Here is a 23,965-nt window from a genome sequence, read left to right as displayed (position 1 = left end):
GCTCCTAGGAGGAGCCACATGACACAGCTATCAACTAAAGGAGTGGATAATGAAATCTATTCCAGTTCTTTCAAGGTGCATATTAGGAGTTCAAAAAACATACTAAAGCCTGGCCCCTACCCCCTGACCAATTTAATTACGTCTTCAAGGGTGGGGCCTTGGCAACAGAATTTTATAAAGTTCTTGAAGTGATTCCACTATTCAGTGAAAGTTAAATAATACTGGTTTAGCTATGGAAGGGGATCTTTGTAGTTGTGATGAACTTCTAGAATGTTAAAACGTGCTAAGAAGAGATAGTTAACAGGAAGGTTTAATACTTGCCCTGAGGTGAACTATTATATTACTGATAAATTAAGAATTTTTTACAATTATTTTTATTAAGAACCAATAAATCAACTTAAATGCATCAGAACAGGAGCATAATAGATCCTCAGTCTAGTTACTGAAGCACAAATGCTTTCTATTAGCAAAACATGCATAAATACACACACTCTAGATGCAACATAGGAAAATGCTGATGTATAGTAACCCTGATCAAGAATATATTGTGAATATTCAAAACTGGAATATAAAACTCCAAACCACTTCTGAAACCATCTACTCCAAACCCCTCATTCACAGAGCAAACTGAACCTTAAAACAGCTGAATTTTCCAATGTCATAAAGTTGCTTAAAAACATAATCGGATTACTTCAGCCTGATGTCCTTTCCATTCCATTGTGTGACAGTGTGTGACAGTGAAAAGTTAAAATATTTTAAGCACTTTCTCAATTCCTCTGGTTCTTCAGTACTTAACAAAAGGACAAACCAGACTTCCTCAGAGTCATATGCCAGGGTGCAGTCTCTGATGTTTGTTGAGAGCAGACCGGTATCTGAAGGCTTTTCCACAATCATTACAGCCAAAAGGTTTCTCTCCTGAATGGATTCTCTGATGCTGAATGAGGTATGTGCTCTGGCTAAAAGTCTTCCTGCATTCATTACAGTTGTAAGGTTTCTCCCCCGTGTGAGTGTTCTGATGTTCAGTCAGATGTGTGCTCCGGCTGAAAGCTTTGTCACATTCATTGCACTTATAGGGCTTCTCTCCAGTGTGAATTCGTTGATGCTGTGTCAGATGAGAGCTCTGGCTGAAAGCCTTTTCGCATTTATTACACTGGTAGGGTTTCTCTTCTGTGTGAGTTTTTTGATGTTGAGCAAGAGATGAACAGTGCCGGAAGGCTTTGCCACACTCGGCACACTCGTAAGGCTTTGCTCCTGTGTGGATTCTCTTATGTTGTGTGAGGTGTATGTTTTGGTTGAAGGCTCTCCCACATTCATTACACTTGTAAGGTCGCTCTCCAGTGTGTATTTTCCTATGCTGAATAAGGGAGGAGCCATAACTGAAGGTTTTCCCACACTCATGACACTGATAGGGCTTCTCACCTGTATGAATTCTCTCATGTTTAGCCAGAGATGAACTCCGAATAAAGGCTTTTCCACACTCCTTACATTCATAGGCTTTCTCCTGGGTATGTGTCTTCTGATGCTGATTAAGGTTGGAGAGGTAACTGAAAGCCTTCCCACATTCACTGCACTCGAAGGGCTTTTCTCTGGTGTGGATTCTCCGATGCTGAGTAAGGGAGGAGCAGTAACTGAAGGCCTTTCCACATTCATTGCATTTGTAAGGTTTTTCTCCAGTATGAATTTTCAGATGTTGAGCAAGGGACGACCAGTAACTGAAGGATTTTCCACATTCAGCACAGTCATATGGTTTCTCCCCCGTGTGTGTTTTCTGATGTTGAGTGAGGTTTGAGTGCTGGCTGAAGGCTTTCCCACACTCGTTGCACTCATATGGTTTCTCACCCGTGTGGATCATGTGATGACGGATAAATGTTGAGGGACCATTGAAGGCCTTTCCACATTCATTACATTTATAGGTCTTCTCCCCGGTATGAATTTTCTGATGCTGAGTAAGATGTGTGCTCCTGGTAAAGGTTTTATCACATTCATCACATTTAAAAGGCTTTTCTCCTGTATGAATTTTCTGATGTTCCATAAAATGGCCTCTCTGGCTAAAGGCTTTTCCACACTCGTTGCAAGTATATGGTTTCTCACCCGTATGAATTCTCTGATGCTGAACAAGATGGGTCCTCTGACTAAAGGCTTTCCCACATTCATCACATTTATAGGGTTTTTCTCCAGTGTGAATTCTTTGATGTTGAGTAAGAGATGGACCCTCAATGAAGCCTTTCCCACACTGATCACACTTATATGGTTTATCTCCAGTATGAATTCTTTGATGGTTTATAAGGTTCTCACTCCGACTGAAGGCTTTTTCACATTCGTTACATTTGTAGGGCTTCTCTCCAGTATGTGTTCTCTGATGGCGAATAAGAGCTGAACAGTAGCTAAAGGCTTTCCCACATTCGTTGCACTTACAAGTTTTCTCTTTTTTAACTGGATTTATATTCTGTTTGACACTTGTTTTGGTAGAGGTCTCTTCTGGAGATTTTTCTTGTGTTATAAGGTTTGAACTCACACTGATACTTTTCTCACAGTCATTAGTTACAGGGCCTCTCTCCCAGGTAGGTATTTTATTTTCAGTTATTTTTATTTCTCTTGCCAGGGTCTGTTTGTTTGCCTGCTGCTTCTCTACAATGCTCTCATACTCCCAACTTTCTAAAAAGTTAGAACTGCAAGGATCATCCCTCTTGTGTTTTTCCACGATTGCCTCTTCAGATGGCTGCTCTTCAGAAACATCCAGCTCTGGGACTGATACGCTATTTTGTAGTCTTGTCTCACAGTCTGAAAGAAAAAGAAAATGTCTATATTCTCTAAATGCAAGGCGAACAAATAATTGCCTTTGTTAGAAGGACCTAACAAAACTGAGAGTAAAGCTCTTAGGAAATCTTGAGGATTTTCAAGTATAGCCTATTATTTGGGGAAAAAGTTGGAAAGAGATAAGGATAATGATAAATAAAATATGAAAGTGGCAAGAGAATGTCTCACTCAGTTTATAGATGATCTCTGAGAACCAGGAAGGTAGTAATAAATTAAAAACTGACCAGAGCAATGGCAGACAGCTAGGGACACTGGCAGACTAAGGCTGGCAGTGTGAACAGGACTCCTTGCCAATGTGCACAAAACAGAAACCTGAGACAAAGACTTCAAGTGTGGACAACTATGGAAGACCCGGTTGACCCTGAAACAGAGGGAACAGCTACATCTCTGCCAGAAGTGCAGAAGGCGTACCCAGAGCACAGACTTTACGGGAGGAAGAGAACAAGTTCAACTCTAGATGTTTCAAGAATTAAGAAGAGAACAGAGAGACTAGACTGGAGTGGTGTTTTCGGGGGTGGAAGATGCCAAAAGTAAAAGCACCCAGATGTTCAAATGTCAGATAGGAAGGATCAGCACTGACAAAGGAGCAAAAGAATAGACGAAGCAATAGGAATGTATGCAAGGAAAGAACACGTGGCGGGGCGGGCGGGGGGGGGGGTTCCTGAAGGTGGGTAACAGCAGGCTGGATAAAATATACTAATGAAAGTGAGCAGTTCATCAGCACACAAACAAGACAGCAAGGCACATAACCAGGAAGTGCAGTGTTGCTCAAGACAGGAAAGATGACAACTAAAGAAGCAGGGGACTCAATGCTAGTAGATTCAGTAAAGAAAAAACCACATGGCTTTGGTTCCTTCCACTGGTGACAGGAGAGGACAGCAGATCCCAAAGAACCCTGAATCTCTTATGCTGCCAACCTCATGGCAATCAGCACCATCATCACTGCAAGCATGCACCATGGGGCAGATGGGGAACAGCTTCCCACCCCCTCCATTCTGGCACCCTAGGTACCAGCACAATGCAGGGAGGCACAAGCAGACTCCTAACAGCAGTACTTCTCCAGCACAGACCAAATTAGTGCAGCACAGGTTTGGAGGAATGGCCATTTGTTCAGTATAAGAAATGGGTATGTTTTCACTAATAGAATGATGCCAAGATATATTTGTACAGCAGATGGCCATAAAGAATACCTCCCAGAAGTAGTTCAGAGTGAAGAACACAGAGACCATGGGGTCTGAGGCCATTAAAGGGGGAAAGGGTGTCCAGCCCTGGAGCTGTAGTTGAAGGCAACAAACACAACAGACCATGACCAATGTATCCACATTGTCATGTCTGAGATCAGTGGTGGGGCAAAGAATAAAGGATTGGAGCGAGTTCAGAAGGCCAGACTGAACAGCACCAATCCTACTGCTGAAAGGAATCCTCACTTTACTAATGCAAAGCTGTGGGCATCAACCACAATATTGCAGCACCCCTATGGATAGGAAAATAAAGGATGCTGACAATGAGGCTGCAAAAGACCAAAGTAGACCCATAAGACAGAATACATATCAGGGTGACAGGTTTGCATTCTGTGTGTATGTGTGTGTGGGGGGCAGGTCTCCACAATAGCCCAGAGAAGATGGCATAAGGAAGGTAAGGAGAATGATACAGACAAGGCCCATGACCAGCAAGCCACCTCAATGTAGGTACTCAGACAACTTCCAATTACCTGTACATATCTGTAAAACCATAAACTATTCTTATGGAGATTAAAAATAGCAGATCAGCAGTTAAGATTAAGTCCACTCTGAATGCTAAAGAGGGGAGGCTAAGGGCTAGCTTACCAAGACTACCATCCTATGGTCCTATTCCAGTAATAAAAAGTAAATCAGAGAATGGAGTCAAATATTTAAGTGATTGTCTTCTGCTTACCCACCAGATCACTGGGACCTATGTTATTATCTACACAACATGAGGTGTCTAGTATTATTTTTACCTAAATAAATCTCTTTTTGGTAATGACTAAAGCATTTTGTGCAAAGTCTAGGATTTTTTAATATACAAATATTTTAAAATTGCCTTCTATTGGTTCAAGTTGGGATTTTTAAAACTTTAATTTGTAATAAAATCTGACAACTTTTTTCCAAAAGTTAAGCATGACTTAATAAAGCTCTTAATCCGTCTCAAAAAAATCACTTTTCTAAACTGTGTTCCCCATAAAGCCATAAATTTTTACCTTAAAATCTTAAAGGTGAAGAATGAAAAGAAGGATTCATGTTTGGGAGGGTGGGGGGAGTTAGAATGCAACCCTGCTGGAAATTCATAATGCCCAATTATATATATAAGAAATCTCTGAGTGGTCTTTCAGTAAGAAACCTGCTAAAATTTTAGATAACCCAGCACTTCCCAAATTTGAACATGGAGTGCTTTTTTTTCTCCCCATAAAAAAGAACCCCCATCCCACCTCATTGATTCTGGAGATATATCCCTTGCCTAATGTGACTAAGTTTGTATATTTTTTCAGGGTCAGATCTTTAAACTCTGTGCAGTTTGGGAATTCATGGTTTACAATAAAGTTATTCATAATTTCAAGTTGTAGGATCAGAAGCTTAAGGAATAAGTGATTTAAAAAATGAAGACTGCAGGTATGGAACTCACTTTTGTAGAGTTTGGCTGGGAAAGCAAGGAGGCATATTGGATGGTGGCCAAAAGGATGAACAGTATTGAGTAAAAGCATTTGGAAATTTAGGGTACTATTTGTTTGAAGGTACTAGCAACAGAGCCTGTAGATCCAAAACAAACAAACTGTAAGGGCTGAAAAGTGGGTGATAATTAAGAGACTAGGATAATTAGGGACTAAGAGGTGGGAAAAGATGGAATCGAGAGTCCAGGTCAAGAGGCAGCCTTTAGAAAAAAGCAGGAACGATACCTCCTCTGAAAGGAGAATCAAAAAAGAAGGTACGTGGAGACCATTAGTGTTCTGACAAAGCTCAAGAGTCCATATGGATTCTCATTTCTCCACAGGAGACACTAAAGAGAGGCAAGTACATCTATATTTCAGGCATAAAACCCTCTTATCAAGCTAATGGTTAGAGTTAATGATACTCATCCATCAGGTATCCATTACTTACCTCCAAAAGTACCTACTGGAATGCCGGGTTCAACGATCCATGGCTCCGTCCCTTGCTCTAACTGGGAAATCACATCAGGTTTGGAAACTTGGAGTCCTGTTCACAGGAGAAAAAAAGGTTCCTGACTACAGTAAGAGGAAAGTGCTACATGGGATAAATCTGATGGCAGTGAACAGCACATAAAGGCTTGATGTGACAAATTCCCAAACATGGAATAAATTGGGAACCGATATGGGCTTTGAAAAATTACTAGTTTGTACTTCTACTTGCTAGGAGAGTAGAAACCTTTTCAAAACCTTTCAAAATTTAGGAATCTTAGGTTCCTTAACTTCATCAAAGGCAAAAACTCACATAAGCACAAGAGACCCCTCCTCCTCCACACCCGGATGTTCACTCAGAAATCATCCTTACCTATGGAGACCAGGTGGGTATAATTTTCTAGTGTCACATCCCTGAACAAATCTCTCTGGAAGGGATCCAGCTGTTTCCATTCTTCCTGGGTAAAGTCCACGATCACATCCTTGAAGGTCACTGATTCCTGAAATAGCGAACATATTTCTCCTTAGCCATAAAGCATTTACCTAGGAAAGGGGTGGAGTTTGCAATACTGATGGAAGTAAGGCAAAAGAACAATGGGGCTACGTGAATGACTTTGATGTTTCCTCTTTGAAATCAACATCAAAACAGTGCCTCATTCACTGGGTTACTGTGAGAAATTGATAAGAAATGTTCAACATGAAATACTTATTTAAGGTCTGGCATAAAACTAGTGCTAAGTCAATGTTGGCTACATAGTTCATCACCATCATCACCATCTCTGTGATCTAAAATACACAGAGTATTAATACTACCTATTAACATCAATAAAAGCTTTTACTACCCACAGTGTTTAAGAATAACCAAAAATGTTTTTGAAAGAATTTGGGGGAGGAGACTTGCCCTACTGCATTTGAAAATATAACAAGAGGGAAATTAAAGGGGAGTGGCCTAGTATGGAATAAAACTTGATGAAACAGACCCATGGTTATAAGAACTGAACAGGATTAAGCGACTTTCAAATTAGTTAAAAAGAGCTAAATTAGCCACTAAATAGTATCAGAACAAATGATTGTCTATTTGAGAAAAAAATTAAGGTGAATTTCTTACTTCGTGGCACACAAAAATTTCTGTTGGAATAGAATCTTCAAGAAAAAGCAAAAATAGAACAAGAGCTAGGGTTTATAATATGCTTGAAATGAAAATCCGAACACAAAGAGACTGAAAGATATAACCACATAAAAATGTAAAACTTCTAAAATAAACCATAAACAAAAGACAATATTCTGAATTCCGATAAATAGAAAAAAGATGAACCCACAACAATAACAACAAAGCCAACAACTCAAAGAGCAAATTCACCCAGGACAGTGTTCTATAAGTCCTCTATAAAAAATGAGATACAACCAGACAGCAGGTTGGCTAATGCTGCTAAGTGTACATGGGCAGTGAGGTAGAACAGCCCTGGACCCAGTAAAACTTTAAAAGCACCTATCACTCAATCCAGTTTTATTGCTTATAGGCATTTATTCTCCAGAAGCACTCAGAATGCAAAGACACATGCACAAGTACCCTTGCAACACTGTGGAGGGATAAGAAGCAAACTTAAATGTTCATTAATAGGATAGTGGTTAAAGAATTTATGGAATACCCATACTGAAGCCCTTGATAGGGACATTATTTTTTAAAGATTTTTAAAAAAACTTATTTATTCATGAGACATAGAGAGAGAGAATGGGAGAGAGAGGGGGGCAGAGGGAGAAGCAGGCTCCATGCAGGGAGTCTGATGCGGGACTTGATCCCAACACTCTGGGATCACACCCTGGGCCACAGGCAGGCGCTCAACAGCTGAGCCACCCAGGCGTCCCAATAGGGACATTTTTAAAATGAAGTATCTCTAGATGCACTGATTAAGAAATGCATGTGATATTAAGAACAATATATATGGCATGATCCTGTTTTTATTTTTATGACTAGGAAGGCTTATATATAAACAGGAAAAAAACCTGAAAAAAGACATTACCAACATTATCAGTGGGCCTGTGTGGTGGGACTTGGAAGCACTACAGGGGATGTCCTACCTTTGCTTTGTTCTGTATTTGAAACTGGGTGAGTTAGTTTTGTTTTAAAATTGGTAAATCAGGGGCACTGGGATGGCTCAGTCAGTTAAGGGTCTGCCTTCTGCTCAGGTCATGATCTTAGCGTCCTGATATCGAGTCTCACATTGAGCTCCCTGCTCATCAAGGAACCTGCTTCTTCCTTTCCCTCTGCTCATGCTCTATCTCAAAATGAATAACTAATATCTTTAAGAATAAATAAAAATAAAATCGATCAATCAACCCATGAGATTTCTAACGAGAACAGAGCAAGTAGACTAGCTCTGCCAGTGTCAACAACTACCCAACTGAACGATCTATCTGGAACAAATGTTTTTATATTTGAACAGCAGGCAGGAGAGACGATCATGAGCCTCACAACACCCTCAGCATCCTGCCTGGAGGTACCCCAGGCTGGAGGGGAGGGAGGCAGAGCTCCTAAAGAATGGTGGTCTTACTAAGCTCAAGACACAAAAGCGACTGCTGAAGAATATGGATGCAGGGAATCTGCAAGAAGATACTGCAGAGTGGGGAGCTATACAAGGAGGAAGTTCAAAAACCGGTGCCGATACTATGGTCTCCACAGACAAGATGAAGTCAGCAGTATGACATAGGGATGAAGAGACATGCACGCTCAGCTCCCACAGACGGTGTCAACACACTTCAGAAGCAAGGCAAGTTTACCTGTCAGGAAAGAGCAAAAGCAGCAGGTCTGATTTGTACGACCTTTACTAATCTAACAGGGAGAACCCAATCCATGTTTCTGAGCCTTAAGCTCTGATATCTAATGTTACATCGTCACTGACTGATGGCATGACCGTGTGCCTGCAGGGGGATGTCCCAGACTGTCAGCACTGTTGAAAGTGCAGATGAAGGCATCATGCACATACAGTGACTGCTCTGGGATCTGCACCACAGCTGCTCAATGGCAGGTATGTGCCAAGGGGGTCAGTGCCTTTAAAAAAAAAAAAAATTATTGGGATCCCTGGGTGGCGCAGCGGTTTGGCGCCTGCCTTTGGCCCAGGGCGCGATTCTGGAGACCCCGGATCGAATCCCACGTCGGGCTCCCGGTGCATGGAGCCTGCTTCTCCCTCTGCCTATGTCTCTGCCTCTCTCTCTCTCTCTCTCTCTCTGTGTGTGACTATCATAAAATAAATTAAAAAAAATTTTAAAAAATTATTTATTTATTCATGAGAGACGCAGAGATAGAGGCAGAGACACAGGTAAAGGGAGAAGTAGGCTACCTCCTGGGAGCCCAATGCAGGACCCCAGGATTACGACCTGACCCAAAGGCAGACGCTCAACAACTGAGCCACCCAGGCACCCAGACCAGCTCCCTCCAGGAACTCTGGACTCCAAGACTCAAGTGGCTTCCCTAGGTAGACATTTCTCATATCTGTGGATCACAGCTATAAACAAAGTGTCTTTGTGCGACCATCATGGAGGAGGACTCCGAAGCCTGCACCTGATTTCTCTAGATTCCGCTCATGAACACCTTTTTCTTCTGGATCCTGTTGTGTATCCTATGTTGTAATCATCTTTAGCCCTAAGTCATGCCACTGACTTAGGGGACTCATTCTAGCAAATCACTGACTTACAAGGGTGATCATGGGGCTCCCTGAAAAACAGTCCCAGAGTAATGCTGGGCTAGATCAGCCCTAATAAAGCTTGTGATTCAAAAACAAACCTCAGAAGGATCAGGCTGTGGTCAGGATGAGAGTAATAAGACTGGATTCACATTCCTGCATGAAATAACAAAAAAACTCCAGACAAAACATAGGAAAACCGTTTCCAAGCAAATGATCTCATACAACAAAGAACAGCGATCCCGAAGAAGTAGTAAACCAAAGAGGTGAGTCACAATTGCTCCAGCTTATTGCCCTGAGTTTCCAGACAGGAATGCAGAGGGGGAACACTCAGGGGCTGCCCCAGAGCTCCCCAAGCTGAGAGTCTGGGGAAGCCAAAGGGACTGGAAGTCACAGGACAGAGTACTACAGGTGAGAGTCACATAGGAAAGAAGCAAGGAGGACTTGGCAGAGCACCATCAGTGGGTGGTTGTGAGAGACCACCCAAGGCTGGGGAAGAATCACCCAAAAGGATTCAAGAGAGTAGTACCGGTGCTCAAAAAGGGCCGGAAGTAGAGTCTCCTTTCCCATTGGTCAAACTGGCAAGTTGCACAGTTCATTAGACACTGGGTAAAATACTGAGCAAGGCTGTGTCTCAACAGTGGGACCAAGCAGCCGGAGACCACACGTCGCTCTGCTTCACCTAATAAATCTTAGAAGCCAGATCTGAAAAGAAACACACTGTTTCAAGTAACTCAACTGCATCCCAGAGTAAGGCTCAAGAATATTTTATAGAAACACAAAAGTACACAGAACCCAATAAGGTAAAATTTACAGTGTCTGCCATTCAATCAAAGATGATCAGGTCTGCAGAGAAGCAGGAAAATACAACTTGTAATGAGGAAAAAATTAATCTGTTAAAGCCAACCCAGAACACAAATGCTAAGACTAACAGATGACAGCAGTAAAAATTATTATGAATGTATTTCGTATGTTCAAAACGTTAAGAGACATGGAAGATACTTTCTTAAAAAACCTAAATGGAATGTTTAGAGCTAAAAATGAGAACGTTCAGAGATGAAAAGCACACTGAATAGTATTCATGGCAGATCAGGCATCGAAGAAGGAAAAATTCATAAATTCAAAGACAACAAAAATAGAAAATATCAAAAGTGAAACAGAAAGGAAAACAGAACTTATAAACAGAGATGGCATCAGAGAGCTATGGGCAACTTCAAGTGGCCAATATGTGTGCAACTGGAGTCCCTGCAAACAAAAAAAAAAAAGAGAGAGGAATAGAAAAAATTGAAGAAATAAAGCATAGCTCTTTAGTTTCTAAACTTGATGAGAAGTATAAACCCACAGATCTAAGACACCCAATGAACTGCAAGCCTACGAGACACAAAGAAATCTACACCAAGGCACATCCTAATCAAGTAGCACAAACCCAGTGAAAGAGAAAATCTTACAAGCATACAGAGCAACGAAGACACATGAATGTAAAGGAACAAGGATGAAAAAGGGTAGATGCCTTTTTGTTGGAAGCAATGCCTTTTTTCTTTTTTTAAAAAAGATTTTTTTTATTTATCCATGAGAGAGAAAGAGAAAGAGAAAGAGGCAGAGACACAGGCAGAGGGAGAAGCAGGCTCCATGCAGGGAACCTGACATGGGATTTGATCCTGGGTCTCCAGGATCAGGTCCTGGGCTGAAGGCAGCACTAAACCGCTGAGTCACCTGGGCTGCCTTGCTGGAAGCAATGCAAACAAGAAGAAAATGGAGAAACAACTTTATATACTGAAAACTGTCAAACTAGAACTGAAACAGAGGAAAAATAAAGACTTCTTCAGGCATAAAAACTTGAAGGGATTCACGACCAGTGGACTGCACTATGGGGAATTGTAAAGAAGCCCTTCACACAGGAGAACAAATGATGCAAGATGAGAAAAAGGATCTACAACCAACATTTCTCAACCTTATCATTACTGCTATTTTGGACCAATCATTCTTTTAAATCACTGCAGGGGCAGCATCATAGGCATCACCCCACTGGATGCCAGTAGCACTTCCCACCAAGTTGTAACAACCAAGTCTCCTAACATTTCCAAATGTCTCAAGGGTCAAAATCACCCCTAAGTGTCAATCACTGATATACATCATAAAGATTAAAAACACCATGGGATGCCTGGGTTACTCAGCAGTCGAATGTCTGCCTTTGGCTCATGGGCTCAAGTCCCACATCGGGCTTCCTTAATGGAGCCTGCTTCTCCCTCTGCGTATGTCTCTGCCTCTCTCTCTCTGTGTATCTCATGAATAAATAAATAAAATCTTTAAAAAAGAAAAGATCAAAAACACCAGAAATCTAAGTGTGTGGATAAACATATATAATTTCTTCTTATTATTTATTACATCTCTTTAAAAGATAATTGCTTAAAAATATCAAGTATTGTGGGGTTTGCAGCACAAGTACTAGTAAAGTATGTGACAACAATTGCATTAAAAACTGGGAAGAGGGCAGCCCCGGTGGCTTAGCGGTTTAGCGCCGCCTTCAGCCCAGGGTGTGATCCTGGAGACCTGGGATCGAGTCCCATGTCAGGCTGCCAGCATGGAGCCTGCTTCTCTCTCTCTCTCTCTCTCTATCTCAAATAAATAAGAAATATTAAAAAAAAAAAAAAAAAAAAAAAACAACCTGGGAAGAGAGGGGCGCCTGGGTGGTGCCTGGGTCAGTTAAACATGTCTTTGGCTCAGGTCATAATCCCATGATCCTGCAATCGTGGGGCTCCCTGCTCAGTGGGGAGTCTGCTTCTCCCTCTTCCTCTGTGCTCTCTCTCTCTCAAATAAATAAAATCTTAAAAAAAATAAAAGAAACAAACCCGGAGGAGAGAAATGAAAGTGCACTACCATGAGGTTCTTCCAGTCTTCACGAACAGGATTATCACTTGAAAGTAAGAGGCGATAAATATGTATACCTTAAGCAACAAAAAAAATAACAAAGGGTTATGGCTAATAAGCTAATGAAGAAAATAAACTGGAATCCTAAGCAACATTCAGTTTCCAAAAGAAGGTAAGAATGGAGGAAAAAGGGAATGAAGGCAAAAAAGAAAAAGCTAGATGATACTTAATCACATCAATAATCATATTACACATAAATATCACATTGAATGTAAAATCATATTAATAAATGGTCTGAATACCCCAATTAAAAGGCAGATTGCCAGACTGCACTGAAATAAGGAAAACCCAATGAACTCCATATCACCTACAAAAAAATATAAAGACACAAATTAAAAGCCAAAGGATGAAAAAGAGATATGCCATGCTGACACTAATCAAATATCAAAGTAAGCTTCAAAGCAAACAATAAAAAGTTCATTTTTCAATGATAAATAAGGTCACTTGGTTAAGAAGACATAACAATCCCACATGTTTATGCACCTAGTTGCAGCTTCCAAAGACATGAAGGAAAAACTGATAAAACTGCAAGGAGAAATACACAAATCCACATAATAAATTTCAATATCCCCATCACAACATTTGACAAAACAAGTCAATAAAAAATAAGGATATAAAGCATCTGAACAACACTCAACCAGCTTGACTGAACAGATACCTGTGGTAGATGGAGTAGTGGCCCTCCCAAGACATCCACATACCAATCCTTCAAACCTATGAAATTATTACCTAAAACAAGAGACACTGCAGATGTGATCATGTTGAGGACTTGAAGATGGGATAATGATCCCAGATTACAGGGGCAGGCCCAATGTAATCAAGAGTCCTTGTAAGAGGGAGGCAAGAAGGTCACAGAGCCCATGTGAAGATAGGAGAAGAGTCACAGAGAGATTTACAGATGCCACTAATGGCTGGGAAGGTGGAGGAATGGGACACAACAAGTCCAAGAATACAGAAGCTGGAAAAGGTAAGGGAACAGATTCTGCCCTACAGACTTCAGAGGAATGCAGTCCTGCCAACTCATTTGGACTTCTGACCTCTGTAACTGGAAGACAGTAAGTGTGTTGTTTTAAGTCGTGATGCTTCTAAAAGGAAACTAACGCATTCTTAGAATACTCTACCCAACAACAACAAAATATACATTCAAGTCCTCACTGCTCATTTACCAAAGTAGACCAAATAAGGGCAAAAGAAGTCTCAAATTCAGTAAGATTCAAGTCATACAAAGTATGTTCTCTAATTGCATATATTCACTATCTTGATTATGGTGATGGCTTCCTGAATACAAAGGTATGTCAATACTTACCAAGTTATACACTTCAAATATATGTAGCTTATTCTCACATTATACCTCAATAAACACAAAGTGATACCAGAAGTGCTTGAGCTGAAAGTGGGAAGAACTGGGATCATTTCCTTGATAAGATGACTACACTGTGGGGCAGAAAGTAGGGAAAAAGTCTAAGAAGGAGTCTGATGAAGGGAGGCCTTGAGGTGAATCATTCCTGCTGGAACAATGGTTACTTTTTTTTTTTCCAATGGTTACTTTTTTTGCCTAAATTCTGAGTTACTGGTTTTTCCTAAAACAAGATCCTGTCCCTCTCTCCCTCAAAAACCATTAATGGTTCAGAAATGGCCTACAGAATAAAGCCTTCAACTTCTCATCTAGACAACTGAGGCCTGCCATATTTCAACTTATTTAATCATTTGTTTACCATCTGCCAAAATAAACCAATCTTTCTAATTCCTATGTAACACCTGTTAATTCTAGTGACACTTTGCTCAGTCTTCCCCATAGCTAGAATCCAACCAATCTCTCCCACATTACTTGTCTAAATATCCAAATGTCCCATATCCTGGGAGAGGTAGTGCATATCCCATTCCCCTTGAAACTCTCCTGACCCCTCCACACTATACATTTGTGCATTCTTTATCTTTCACAGTACTCATTTAATTTTTATATTTATCTGTTCTGGTTTTTAGCAGTCAATAGTCTATTCAAGTAAAGGATTAAGTTTTGCACTCCCTTTATCACTGTTGGAGTATGACAAGACACCAAGCAAGAGGGTAAGTGGTGAACATGTATTAGTGATGCTGGAGAGACAGAGGTACAAAGAAGGTCACTGAGCAGTTGGGAGCCCAGAATGAATTCCCAACATTGGTTTTTATAAATGAACATATGCCACAGCAAAAAATTCACAATCCACTGTGCAGACTAAGATGGCATTTCAGGAATTCCAACTTACTTGAAAACTGGTTGATGCAAGTAAAGTGTGTCCCGCTTGGAGGAGGGCAGGCTCCGGAGAGGAAGGGTCTGGAGGAGAAGAAGAAACACAATGAATCCTGTCCATAGTGGCTGTTCCCAGCAATCCGTTAAGTTCAGATTCTCTTTCCATGTGAAAATAGTATGAACTATGCCATTTCCTTACTTCTCTGAATGCAAAAAAATAAGCAGGATCATTGAGGACTAGGGCCCCAGTACACCTCATCAGTAGGCTTGGGAAGTAAAGCATGACTGTGACATTCACAGTTCTGTCCCCTAGATACGTATAGTATCCCTCAACTCAGTATGTTCCATATTAAGTCAGGCAAAGTATTTCCACAGCTTTCTCTGCTACATACAACATCTGAATAAATAATACAATTACTTCCCAAAAGTCTTCACAGGTCCTTTGAAACTCTAAATATAAAAATTTATATTAATAGAAATTGAATATCATAATATCATATATTACTTATACTACCTACCCACCAGAAAAATTAAATTGACATGGTCAGTACTAACTGCTGCCAAGCACGTAGAGCAACTGGAACTTTTGTGCATTGCTGTGGGGTGTAAATTTATCAAACCCATAGGAAAACTGTTTTTGCAGTTATGTACTAATGTTAAACATATGCTTATTCTGAATTCAGCACTTGTGTGCATACAACCACATACAACCACAGAAGTGAAGGCTCATGACCACCTAAAGTCTTGTAAAAGACTGTTTATAGCAGATTTATTCATAAGATCCCCAAATTGAAAATAGCCCAAATGTCTTTCAACAGGTGAATGGATAAATAAACCACAATATTTTCATACAACAGAAAAGAATGAACTATTGATATACCTAATAACATGGATGCACCTCATAATGCTGAGCAAAACAAGCCAAACATAAAAGAATACATAACTATATAATTCCATTTACATAAAAAAAAAACAGACCAAACTGACCTATGGTAATAGTAGTTAGAACAGTGGTTACCTTGGGAGGGATAATAACCGGACAGGACCACAAGAGAAAGTTTTGGGGCATCAGAAACATCCTACATTTTATTGTAGGTGGTGATTCCACTGGTATATAATATATAAAAATTAATCAAACAGTATAGAGTTGTGCACTTAATATATGTAACTTATACGTCAATAAACAAAAACAAACTTTGCTTTTGGGAAGGTCTATTCAAAGTAATGGTTAACAGGAAAGCCCAATTCTCAGAAAGCAGAGGAAGCAATAAAAGAAGAATATTTATTATTCTCAACTTAAATTTGATCAGTAAGGGAAAACTGATTTGTAATACAAACCTTGATAAAAAAAATGAAGATATGATTTTAGAATTTTTAACAGCAAAGGATTTGTTGTGCATATACAGATATGTAACCAAGACTTTAGGAAAATAGAATCAAGAAAAAGATCTCAGATAAAGATGCTTCTGACCTCAAGTAACAGAAACCAACAGAACCAGCAATAGTGAGACCTGCAGAAACCAACCATGCTGGTTATGGTGAACGGCAATAATAAACGCTCGGTAAATGTTACAAGTGTTATGATTATAAAGGCAGAGACATATGAAAAGTAATCCTAACTATACAATTGTGAAAAAATCCCAAGAAGAAAAAAAAAGCAAGGACTTAAATCATTCTGGCTGATTTACATTTATAAAAGATACAACAGGCAAAGAATTGAATAAAGATATCAACGTGGCAGATTAAGAGTGTAAAAGAACCTTCCCTGTAAAAGAACATGGATTTAGACCATCCCTGTGGTGAGGGTATCTCTGTGGAAGTCCAGGAGTCCAGGAGAGAAGTTTTGGCATATGGTGGAAGCAAATAATAATAATCCAGGACTGAATGCACTGATGATGTAAGAGACAGTTTCACTTTATGTCACAGCCCCCATCCCCATGGTGTAAAGCTCATAGCCAAGAGAAACCTTCCAGGCCCATTATTTCTCCCAGATAGTAAAAGTGAGAGTTGGGCACTCAGCTTCCCTAGTTGTGTGGGATGCCACCAAAAAGACCCACTTCCTTCTCATCCCTCCAGAACACTGAAGTGTCCCAGGAACTAGGGGGCAGGGAGCAGCTGGGGAACAGCAGTCAATACTCTTGGAGGGCACAAAGGACCACAGAGCGTACTAGCCACTTAATGGACTCCATTAGGAAGCCTGCCAAAGAGCCACTAGGTATGCTCCCCCGCACATTCCCCCAACTAGCCTATGGGCACCCCAATGGTCTACATGCCTCACCTGCACACCCTTCCTGTGGATGGCTCCCTGTGTAAATCCCTGATGACAGCGAGAGCAAGTCAGGCTCTTGCCAGCCTGACTCTGCAGGTCTGGGCAGAAAGCACTAAACCCTAAGCATTCGTACCACCAAGGGAGAGCAAATGGGAGTCTGCCACCACCCAGCCTCGCTCTGCAGGACTGAGAGGAGGTATGCAATTTTAAGAAATTCTCCCCACAAGGGAAGAAAAAGTGTGGGGCAGACATATCCACAGAAGGTCTGAGAACACCTGAGCATCCATAACAGGGTTGAAAGAAGGTACTTTTCTCCTGAAGCCAGTAACTAAAGACAGGAGGAGGAAGTAACTGCCTCTTCAAATGCAAAGATGTAACCCCAGACTTCAAGAAACATGAAAGATCAAGAACACATGGCATTACCATAGAAACACAGTAATTTTCCTGTAACTAACCCTAAAGAAAGGGAGATTTACGACTTAAACAATAAAAACATTCAAAACAGTCATTTTAAAGATGCTCAGTGAGCTATAAGAAAACACAGAAAAACATGTAAATGAAATTAGGAAAACAATATACAAAACTGGAAGTTTAACAGATAGATAGAAATCATAAACAAAAAGCAAAATGACAAATTCTAGAGCCAAAGAACATAATGAAATGAAAAATGCAATGGAAGATATCTACTGCCAACTGGACCACGCAGAGGAAAGAACCTGGGGGACAGAACACAGGTCACTGGAAATTATCCAGTCACAGGAGAATACAGAAGAAAAGGAATAAAAAAACCCGATGTAGGATACCATTAAAAGATACAACCCAGCCATTACTGTAGTCCCAGAAGAATAATGGGGAAAAAGGGACAGAATGCTTACCTAAAGAAATAGTAGCTAAGAATATCCCAAGTTGTGGCAGAAACTAGGACCTCCAAGTTCATGAAGCTCAGAGGTCTCCAAATAATTTCCACTGAAAAACATCTTCTCTAAAACATATTATGATGAAACTATCTACGATCAAAGACAAAATTATAAAAGCAGGAAGAGAAAAAAGTGCTAAAAGAGAAAAACTGCCAACCAAGAATATGTTACCCAGCAAAGTTGTGCTTCAGAAATGGAGAGAGAAAGACAAAAAACCTAAAGGAGTTTGTCACCATTTGTTTACAAGAAATACTGAAAGACATCTTTCAAGTTGAAATGAAAGGATGCTAATTAATATCACAAAAACAGGATATTATAAAACACACTGGTAAAAATAAGTGATAGTCAAATTCAAAACACCCTAATACTGTAACATGATAGTGTGTTCAACGCCAATTTTTATGTGATGGTTAAAGGACAAGAATATTAAAACTATAGCTACAATAATGTATTAATAGATACAAAATATAAAAAGATGTGAATTGTGACACCAAAGACATAAAATGGGAGGAGCAGTAAAAAGGTAGAGAGTTTTTTGGTATGCAATTGAAGTTAGTTATCAGCTTGAAACAGACTGTTTTATCTAGATGTTTTACATAAGCTCCAGGATAACCACAAAGCAAAACCTAGAGTATACACACAAAAGATAAAGAAAAGGAAATCAGAGCATACCTCTCTGGAAAATTATTAATTCACATAGGAAGACAGCAAAAGAGGAAGAAAGGAACCAGTATAAAACAGCCAGAAAGTAACTAATAAGGCATTAGTGGATCCTTAGTTACTAATAATTAAACACAAATGGATGAATTTCTCTAATCAAAAGGAACAGAATGGCTGAACGGATAAAGAAAATCAGACCCACCTATATGCGGCCTTAGAAGAGACTCACTTCAGTTTTAAGAGCTCACTAGACTCAAAGTAGATGGATGGAAAAAGATATTCCATCCAAATGGAAATTCCTGGGAAACTAAAATAGATGTAAAGTCACAAACTGAAAAGAGACAAAGGGGCCATTATGCAATGATAAAGGAGTTAATTCATATATCCAGAGAATATAATAATTATAAATACATATGTACCTAACATCAAAGCTCCTAAATCTGTTAAGCATATACTAACAGATTTCAAAGGAAAAACAGACAACAATGTAGAACAATAGTAGAAAACTTCTGGGCAGCCCAGGTGGCACAGCGGTTCGGTGCCGCCTTCAGCCCAGGGCGTGATCCTAGAGACCCGGGATCGAGTCCCACACCAGGCTCCCTGCATGGAGCCTGCTTCTCCCTCTGCCTGTGTCTCTGCCTCTCTCTCTCTCTCTGGGTCTCTCATGAATAAATGAAATCTTTAAAAAAAAAATAGGAGACTTTAGTATCCCACTTTCAGCAATGAATAGATCATCCACACAGAAAATTAACAAGGAAACCTTGGACTTGCACCTACTTTAGATCAAATGGATCTAAAACACATAATACAGAACAGAATACACATTCTTCTCAAGGATACAAGAGCTTTCTCCAGGATAGATCACAAAACTAGCCTTAGCAAATTTAAAACTAAAATCATATCCACCATCTATTTCAACAAAAATAGTATAAAACTGGAAAAATTCAAAAATAGTGAACACTAAATAACACACTCCTGAACAACCAAAAGGGTCAAAGACTAAATCAAAAGATATCCTGAAACAAATGAAAATGGAAACAAAATACCAAACATATGGGATGTAGCAAAAGCAGCTCTGAGAGGGAATTATATAGTGCTTAATGTCTACATTAAAAAAAAAGAAAGATCTCAAATAAATAACCTGGCTTTACACCTGGAAAAGGAACAAACTAAGGCCCAAGTTAGCAGAAGAAAGGAAATAAAGATCAGAGCAGAGATAAATGAAATAGATCAGAAAAATAACAGAAAAGATCAATGAAACTAAGAGTTGGTTTTTTGAAAAGGCAAACAACATTGAAAAACTTTTAGCTAAAGAAAAAAAGGGGAAAAAGTTAAAATAAATAAAATCAGAAATGAACAAGGAAGGAGACATTACAACTCATACTATAGAAATACAAAAAGGATCAGAAGAAACCACTGTGCCAACAATGTGGATAACCTATAAAACATAAATTCTTAGAAACATACAACCTAATAAAACTGAATCATGAAGAAAAAGAAAATTTGAACAGACCAATATGGAGTAAGGAGACTAAACCAGTGATTAAACACCTCCCAACAAAGACAAGCTACGTATGAAACTGTTTCACTGGTGAATCTAATATTGCTAGAAAAATTAATGCCAATACTTTTCAAATTCAGCTTAACAGCATATATAACAAACCTACAGCTAATATCATACTCAATGGTGAAAGGCTCAGAGTTCCCTCTAAGATAATCGACAAGAGGAGGTAGCCCACTCTCACCTTTTCTATTCTATTTAGCATAATACTAGAAGTCCTAACTGGAATGATTAGGCAACAAAAAGAAATAAAAGCCATCCACACTAGAAAGAAAGAAATAAAATTATCTGTTTGCAGATGACACACAGAGAAAAATCTTAAAGACTCATCATATTGGACAACTTAAACTTACACAATGTTAGGAGTCAAGTATATCTCAGTATAGCTGGAAAAAATTTTTTCTTAGCAATATTTTGTAGCTTTTAGTGTACAGATCTTACACATACTAATTATATTCCTGTTTCATATTTTTGGTGCTATTATAAACAGAACTGTTATTTTTTTGGAACTTACAATTGTTTACTGATAATGGAATGAAAGACAGTTCATTTTTTAAATTAAACTTTTTGTTTTGAGGTAATTTTAGATACACATGAAGTTGTTAGAGATTCTCTGCACTCTTAAAAAATCAAGAATATAAGGTAGAGCTCAAACCTACATAAATAAGTGATGTTAAAACTTTTAATGATATTAAATTCAAAAAGAAACTGTGTGATAATAGGTTAAACCAAACTTGGCTGCATACCCATACTTAAAGAATGTAAAAGCAATGACAATGCAGAGAAAAGTCTAGTGATATATCACACAGCTCTGTCCTTACTCGGACCTGTTCAAGGACATGAAGGAAGAAATATTCATTAAAGATGCCAGTGACATCAAGTTGGAGAGTTAAAACACTGATTTTTTTTTAAATTTTTTATTTATTTATGATAGTCACACACACACACACACACACAGAGAGAGAGAGAGAGAGAGGCAGAGACATAGGCAGAGAGAGAAGCAGGCTCTATGCACCGGGAGCCCGACGTAGGATTCAATCCCGGGTCTCCAGGATCCCGCCCTGGGCCAAAGGCAGGCGCTAAACCGCTGCGCCACCCAGGGATCCCTAAAACACTGAATTAATGAAGATTCAAAATTATTCTGACAGGTTGGAAAATGGCCAAAAACCTGAACAATCATATATGTGAAGTCCTGATATTAAGGATAAAAAACAATGACCTCGCACAAAGATGGCATAAATCTAGTTCACTACAGTTTATGTAAAAAAGATCTAGGGCTTACCACGTAATATCGATGATTTTTTTCAAAGCAAATATAAACTGATTCTAAACAGCAGAAGTATAAACCAAACTCAAAGAAGTACTTTTAGGTACTAAAGGTCTACAGAATTTATCACAAAGACATCTAAAGAACTATGTTTAATTGCAGGCAATGCATTTTAAGAAGCAATGCTCTCAGGCAGTAGAGTCTTGGGAAAAGAGGTCCAGACATATCATATGAAGATCCATCAAAGGAACTGAGGCTGTTTTGCTTAGAAAAGAAAAGAATTTGTGAGTAGGTGTTTTAACAGCTGAATTCACATTCTGCAGGGCAGTAATGTCTCTTGCTTTTGGAGACTAAGAACTAAGATTCAACACAGAAGTTACAGGGATAGGCACTTCTGCCTAACACAAGGAACTTAAAAAGGGGGGGGGGGCGGAAGAGCCACCAAGGGAATAGTGTGCACCCAAAATGGAGAGTTTAATGCCACACTCCATCAGTATGCATAGGCTTAGCAAACGGCCATCTGCCAGGGATACTATCCTTCTTGTACTGAAGGGACGATTACCAAGATTTTTTTCTGACCACAAGATTATTTTCATATCTAAGAAATAAAAGTCATGTGAGGATCACAGACAACCTGAATCATCGCTCCTTTTCATTTCCCAATCCCGATGCCAGGGGTAATGAACTCTTCCTGCAAGTCTCTCCATGTAAACCTAAGTAATGATCTCGCACCATTATGCAATCCAGTTTTTCTCTATCCTTGAGATAAGGCTCCCTCTTTCCACCTCCAACAGCTGTCAAGTATTTGATCTTCTTTTGCCCCCATCGCCCCGCTCTTTCATCCTCGGGTCCCCACTACCTTCCATCTCAGGAGCTCATTCCGGTCCTCCGGAGCCTGGACACGAGGGTTTCCCGAGCAGCGTCCTTCCAGCAGGGGCCTCGGTCTGGGGTTCAGCCGTCCAGCAAAGAGCAGGAGCCCTTCCACACGCTCAGGCTGGCGTCCCTGAAAGACACACGGGGTCAGCAGCCTGCGTCACAATCGCACTTCAGAGTTTTGCACTGTGGCTCAGAGAGCCTTGGAAAAGAGAAGTGCCCGCCGAGAGCCAGTGCACAGGCACTCCCGCTGAACAAAAAGAGAGTGGGGCACGAGGAGCGGGTTCAGCTCCAGATGCAGAGGAACCCTCGGTGCCCACCCCCCCACCCCACCCCCCACCCAACGCTGGCGGGAGCGCGCCCAGGCCCGGCCCATTACCTCCGTGCACACTATCGGGCTCCCGCCCCGGCTGGGAGGAAGACACACCTGTTGCGGGGAGGAAAGGCTCGAAGGTGGACAGACAGGGCGGGGCCGGGTGCAGATCCTTCCTCTTAGAACGGAACAAAAGAACAAAGCCTTCCAAGGGATCAGGGCGGAACCGCCCCGCATTGAAAAAAGAGAGGGGCTCTCCCTCCGAGGACTCCCCGGCGCCCTCCCGCAGAGGCCGCGACCAGCCTGGCGATGAGGGTGACGTCACGCGGCCGCGAGGCTGACGGTTGCCATGGTGATACCTGGGCTTCCCTCCCTCTAGGGCGATCCGCGCACTCGGATCCCGCGTCCGGAAGCACTGGGACAATCACCAGACGTAGAGAAGGGAGCTGAGGAGGTTACACTTCCCTAGCGCCAACCTCTTTTCACGCCTACTGCCGCTTCAACAGCCACTTCCGGTCGCGCGGAGAGAACCCCGCCCCCGCTCGTGGGCAGCGTTCGGCCGTGCCGGGCAGACACGGAGAACTACGATTCCCAGATGGCATCACGACGCTGAACCCCATTTCCCAGAGGCCTCAGCCAACGTGTAAGTTTTCCCATTGGGCAGGTCTCCCCGCCAATCACTGGCTTATAAACGCCTCCAGTGGCAGTAGGGGAACCGCGGGCACTTTCAAGTTTGTGTGACCGAGCGGATTGCGAGCAATCCGTGTATACACTCGTAGATGGTCTTAGAGCACACACAAGCACTCCACGATGTATTATTTGCCTTTATTCCTCTTTCTGCAACCTAGGGAGTGCTCTACTGCTTCGTCATCTTAAAAATTCTGCTCGTGACCTGTAATGTGACTTTCAGGGCTTTCAGACGGGTCCCAGAGGCCTGTGTTTTCTAAATGCTGGAGGAACCTGGGAGGTGTGGTGTCGGCGTTTTGCTCCGGGCACTAAGTGGTTTCGTCCTCCATCAGCGGGTCGAGTGGAGCCCGACGCCGGGTCGCCAGCGTGTCCCTGGCACAGGAGGACCCCGTGGAAGTGGGGAGGGTTTCTGTGTGTGGTTCCCCAGGCACTTCGAGGTGTGGACCCCAGCTCTGGGGTGAGGGCCAAGGTCAAGTTAGTCCGTCTGCTGGCCTGGCCAACGGGAACACTGAACTTGGAAATCCTAACACGGAGTAAATGGAAAACATCCACACAGGGAAAGGAACTATCATAAACTAAACATACTCTTATGATATGATCTAGCAATCTCAC

At 40.9% G+C, this 23,965-nt stretch overlaps 1 protein-coding gene across 3 annotated transcripts; it reads right to left on the bottom strand.

Annotated features, from left to right (window-relative positions):
• Positions 1-364: 364 nt before the first annotated feature.
• ZNF184 (zinc finger protein 184) lies at positions 365-23,142 on the bottom strand. 3 transcript variants are annotated; one of them, XM_055322067.1, is made up of 6 exons: positions 22,733-23,142; positions 22,340-22,483; positions 14,823-14,890; positions 6,342-6,468; positions 5,931-6,026; positions 365-2,781 (listed from the first exon to the last, which is right to left on the bottom strand). In XM_055322067.1, exons 2-6 carry the CDS (start codon positions 22,344-22,346, stop codon positions 824-826), a joined length of 2,256 nt encoding a protein of 751 aa, XP_055178042.1. In that variant the 5' UTR covers positions 22,347-22,483; positions 22,733-23,142; the 3' UTR covers positions 365-823. The 3 variants fall into 3 exon arrangements, with proteins under 3 accessions (XP_055178042.1, XP_055178043.1, XP_055178044.1); XM_055322068.1 differs by having other exon boundaries at positions 22,781-23,142; XM_055322069.1 differs by having other exon boundaries at positions 23,026-23,142.
• Between the last annotated feature and the right edge of the window lie 823 nt (positions 23,143-23,965).

The sequence above is a fragment of the Nyctereutes procyonoides genome, unplaced genomic scaffold, assembly GCF_905146905.1.
Source record: "Nyctereutes procyonoides isolate TBG_1078 unplaced genomic scaffold, NYPRO_anot_genome, whole genome shotgun sequence".
Taxonomy (NCBI): Eukaryota; Metazoa; Chordata; class Mammalia; order Carnivora; family Canidae; genus Nyctereutes; species Nyctereutes procyonoides.
The sequence above is the reverse complement of the archived record's forward strand: the minus strand, read 5'-3'. Positions and strand labels throughout refer to the sequence as shown.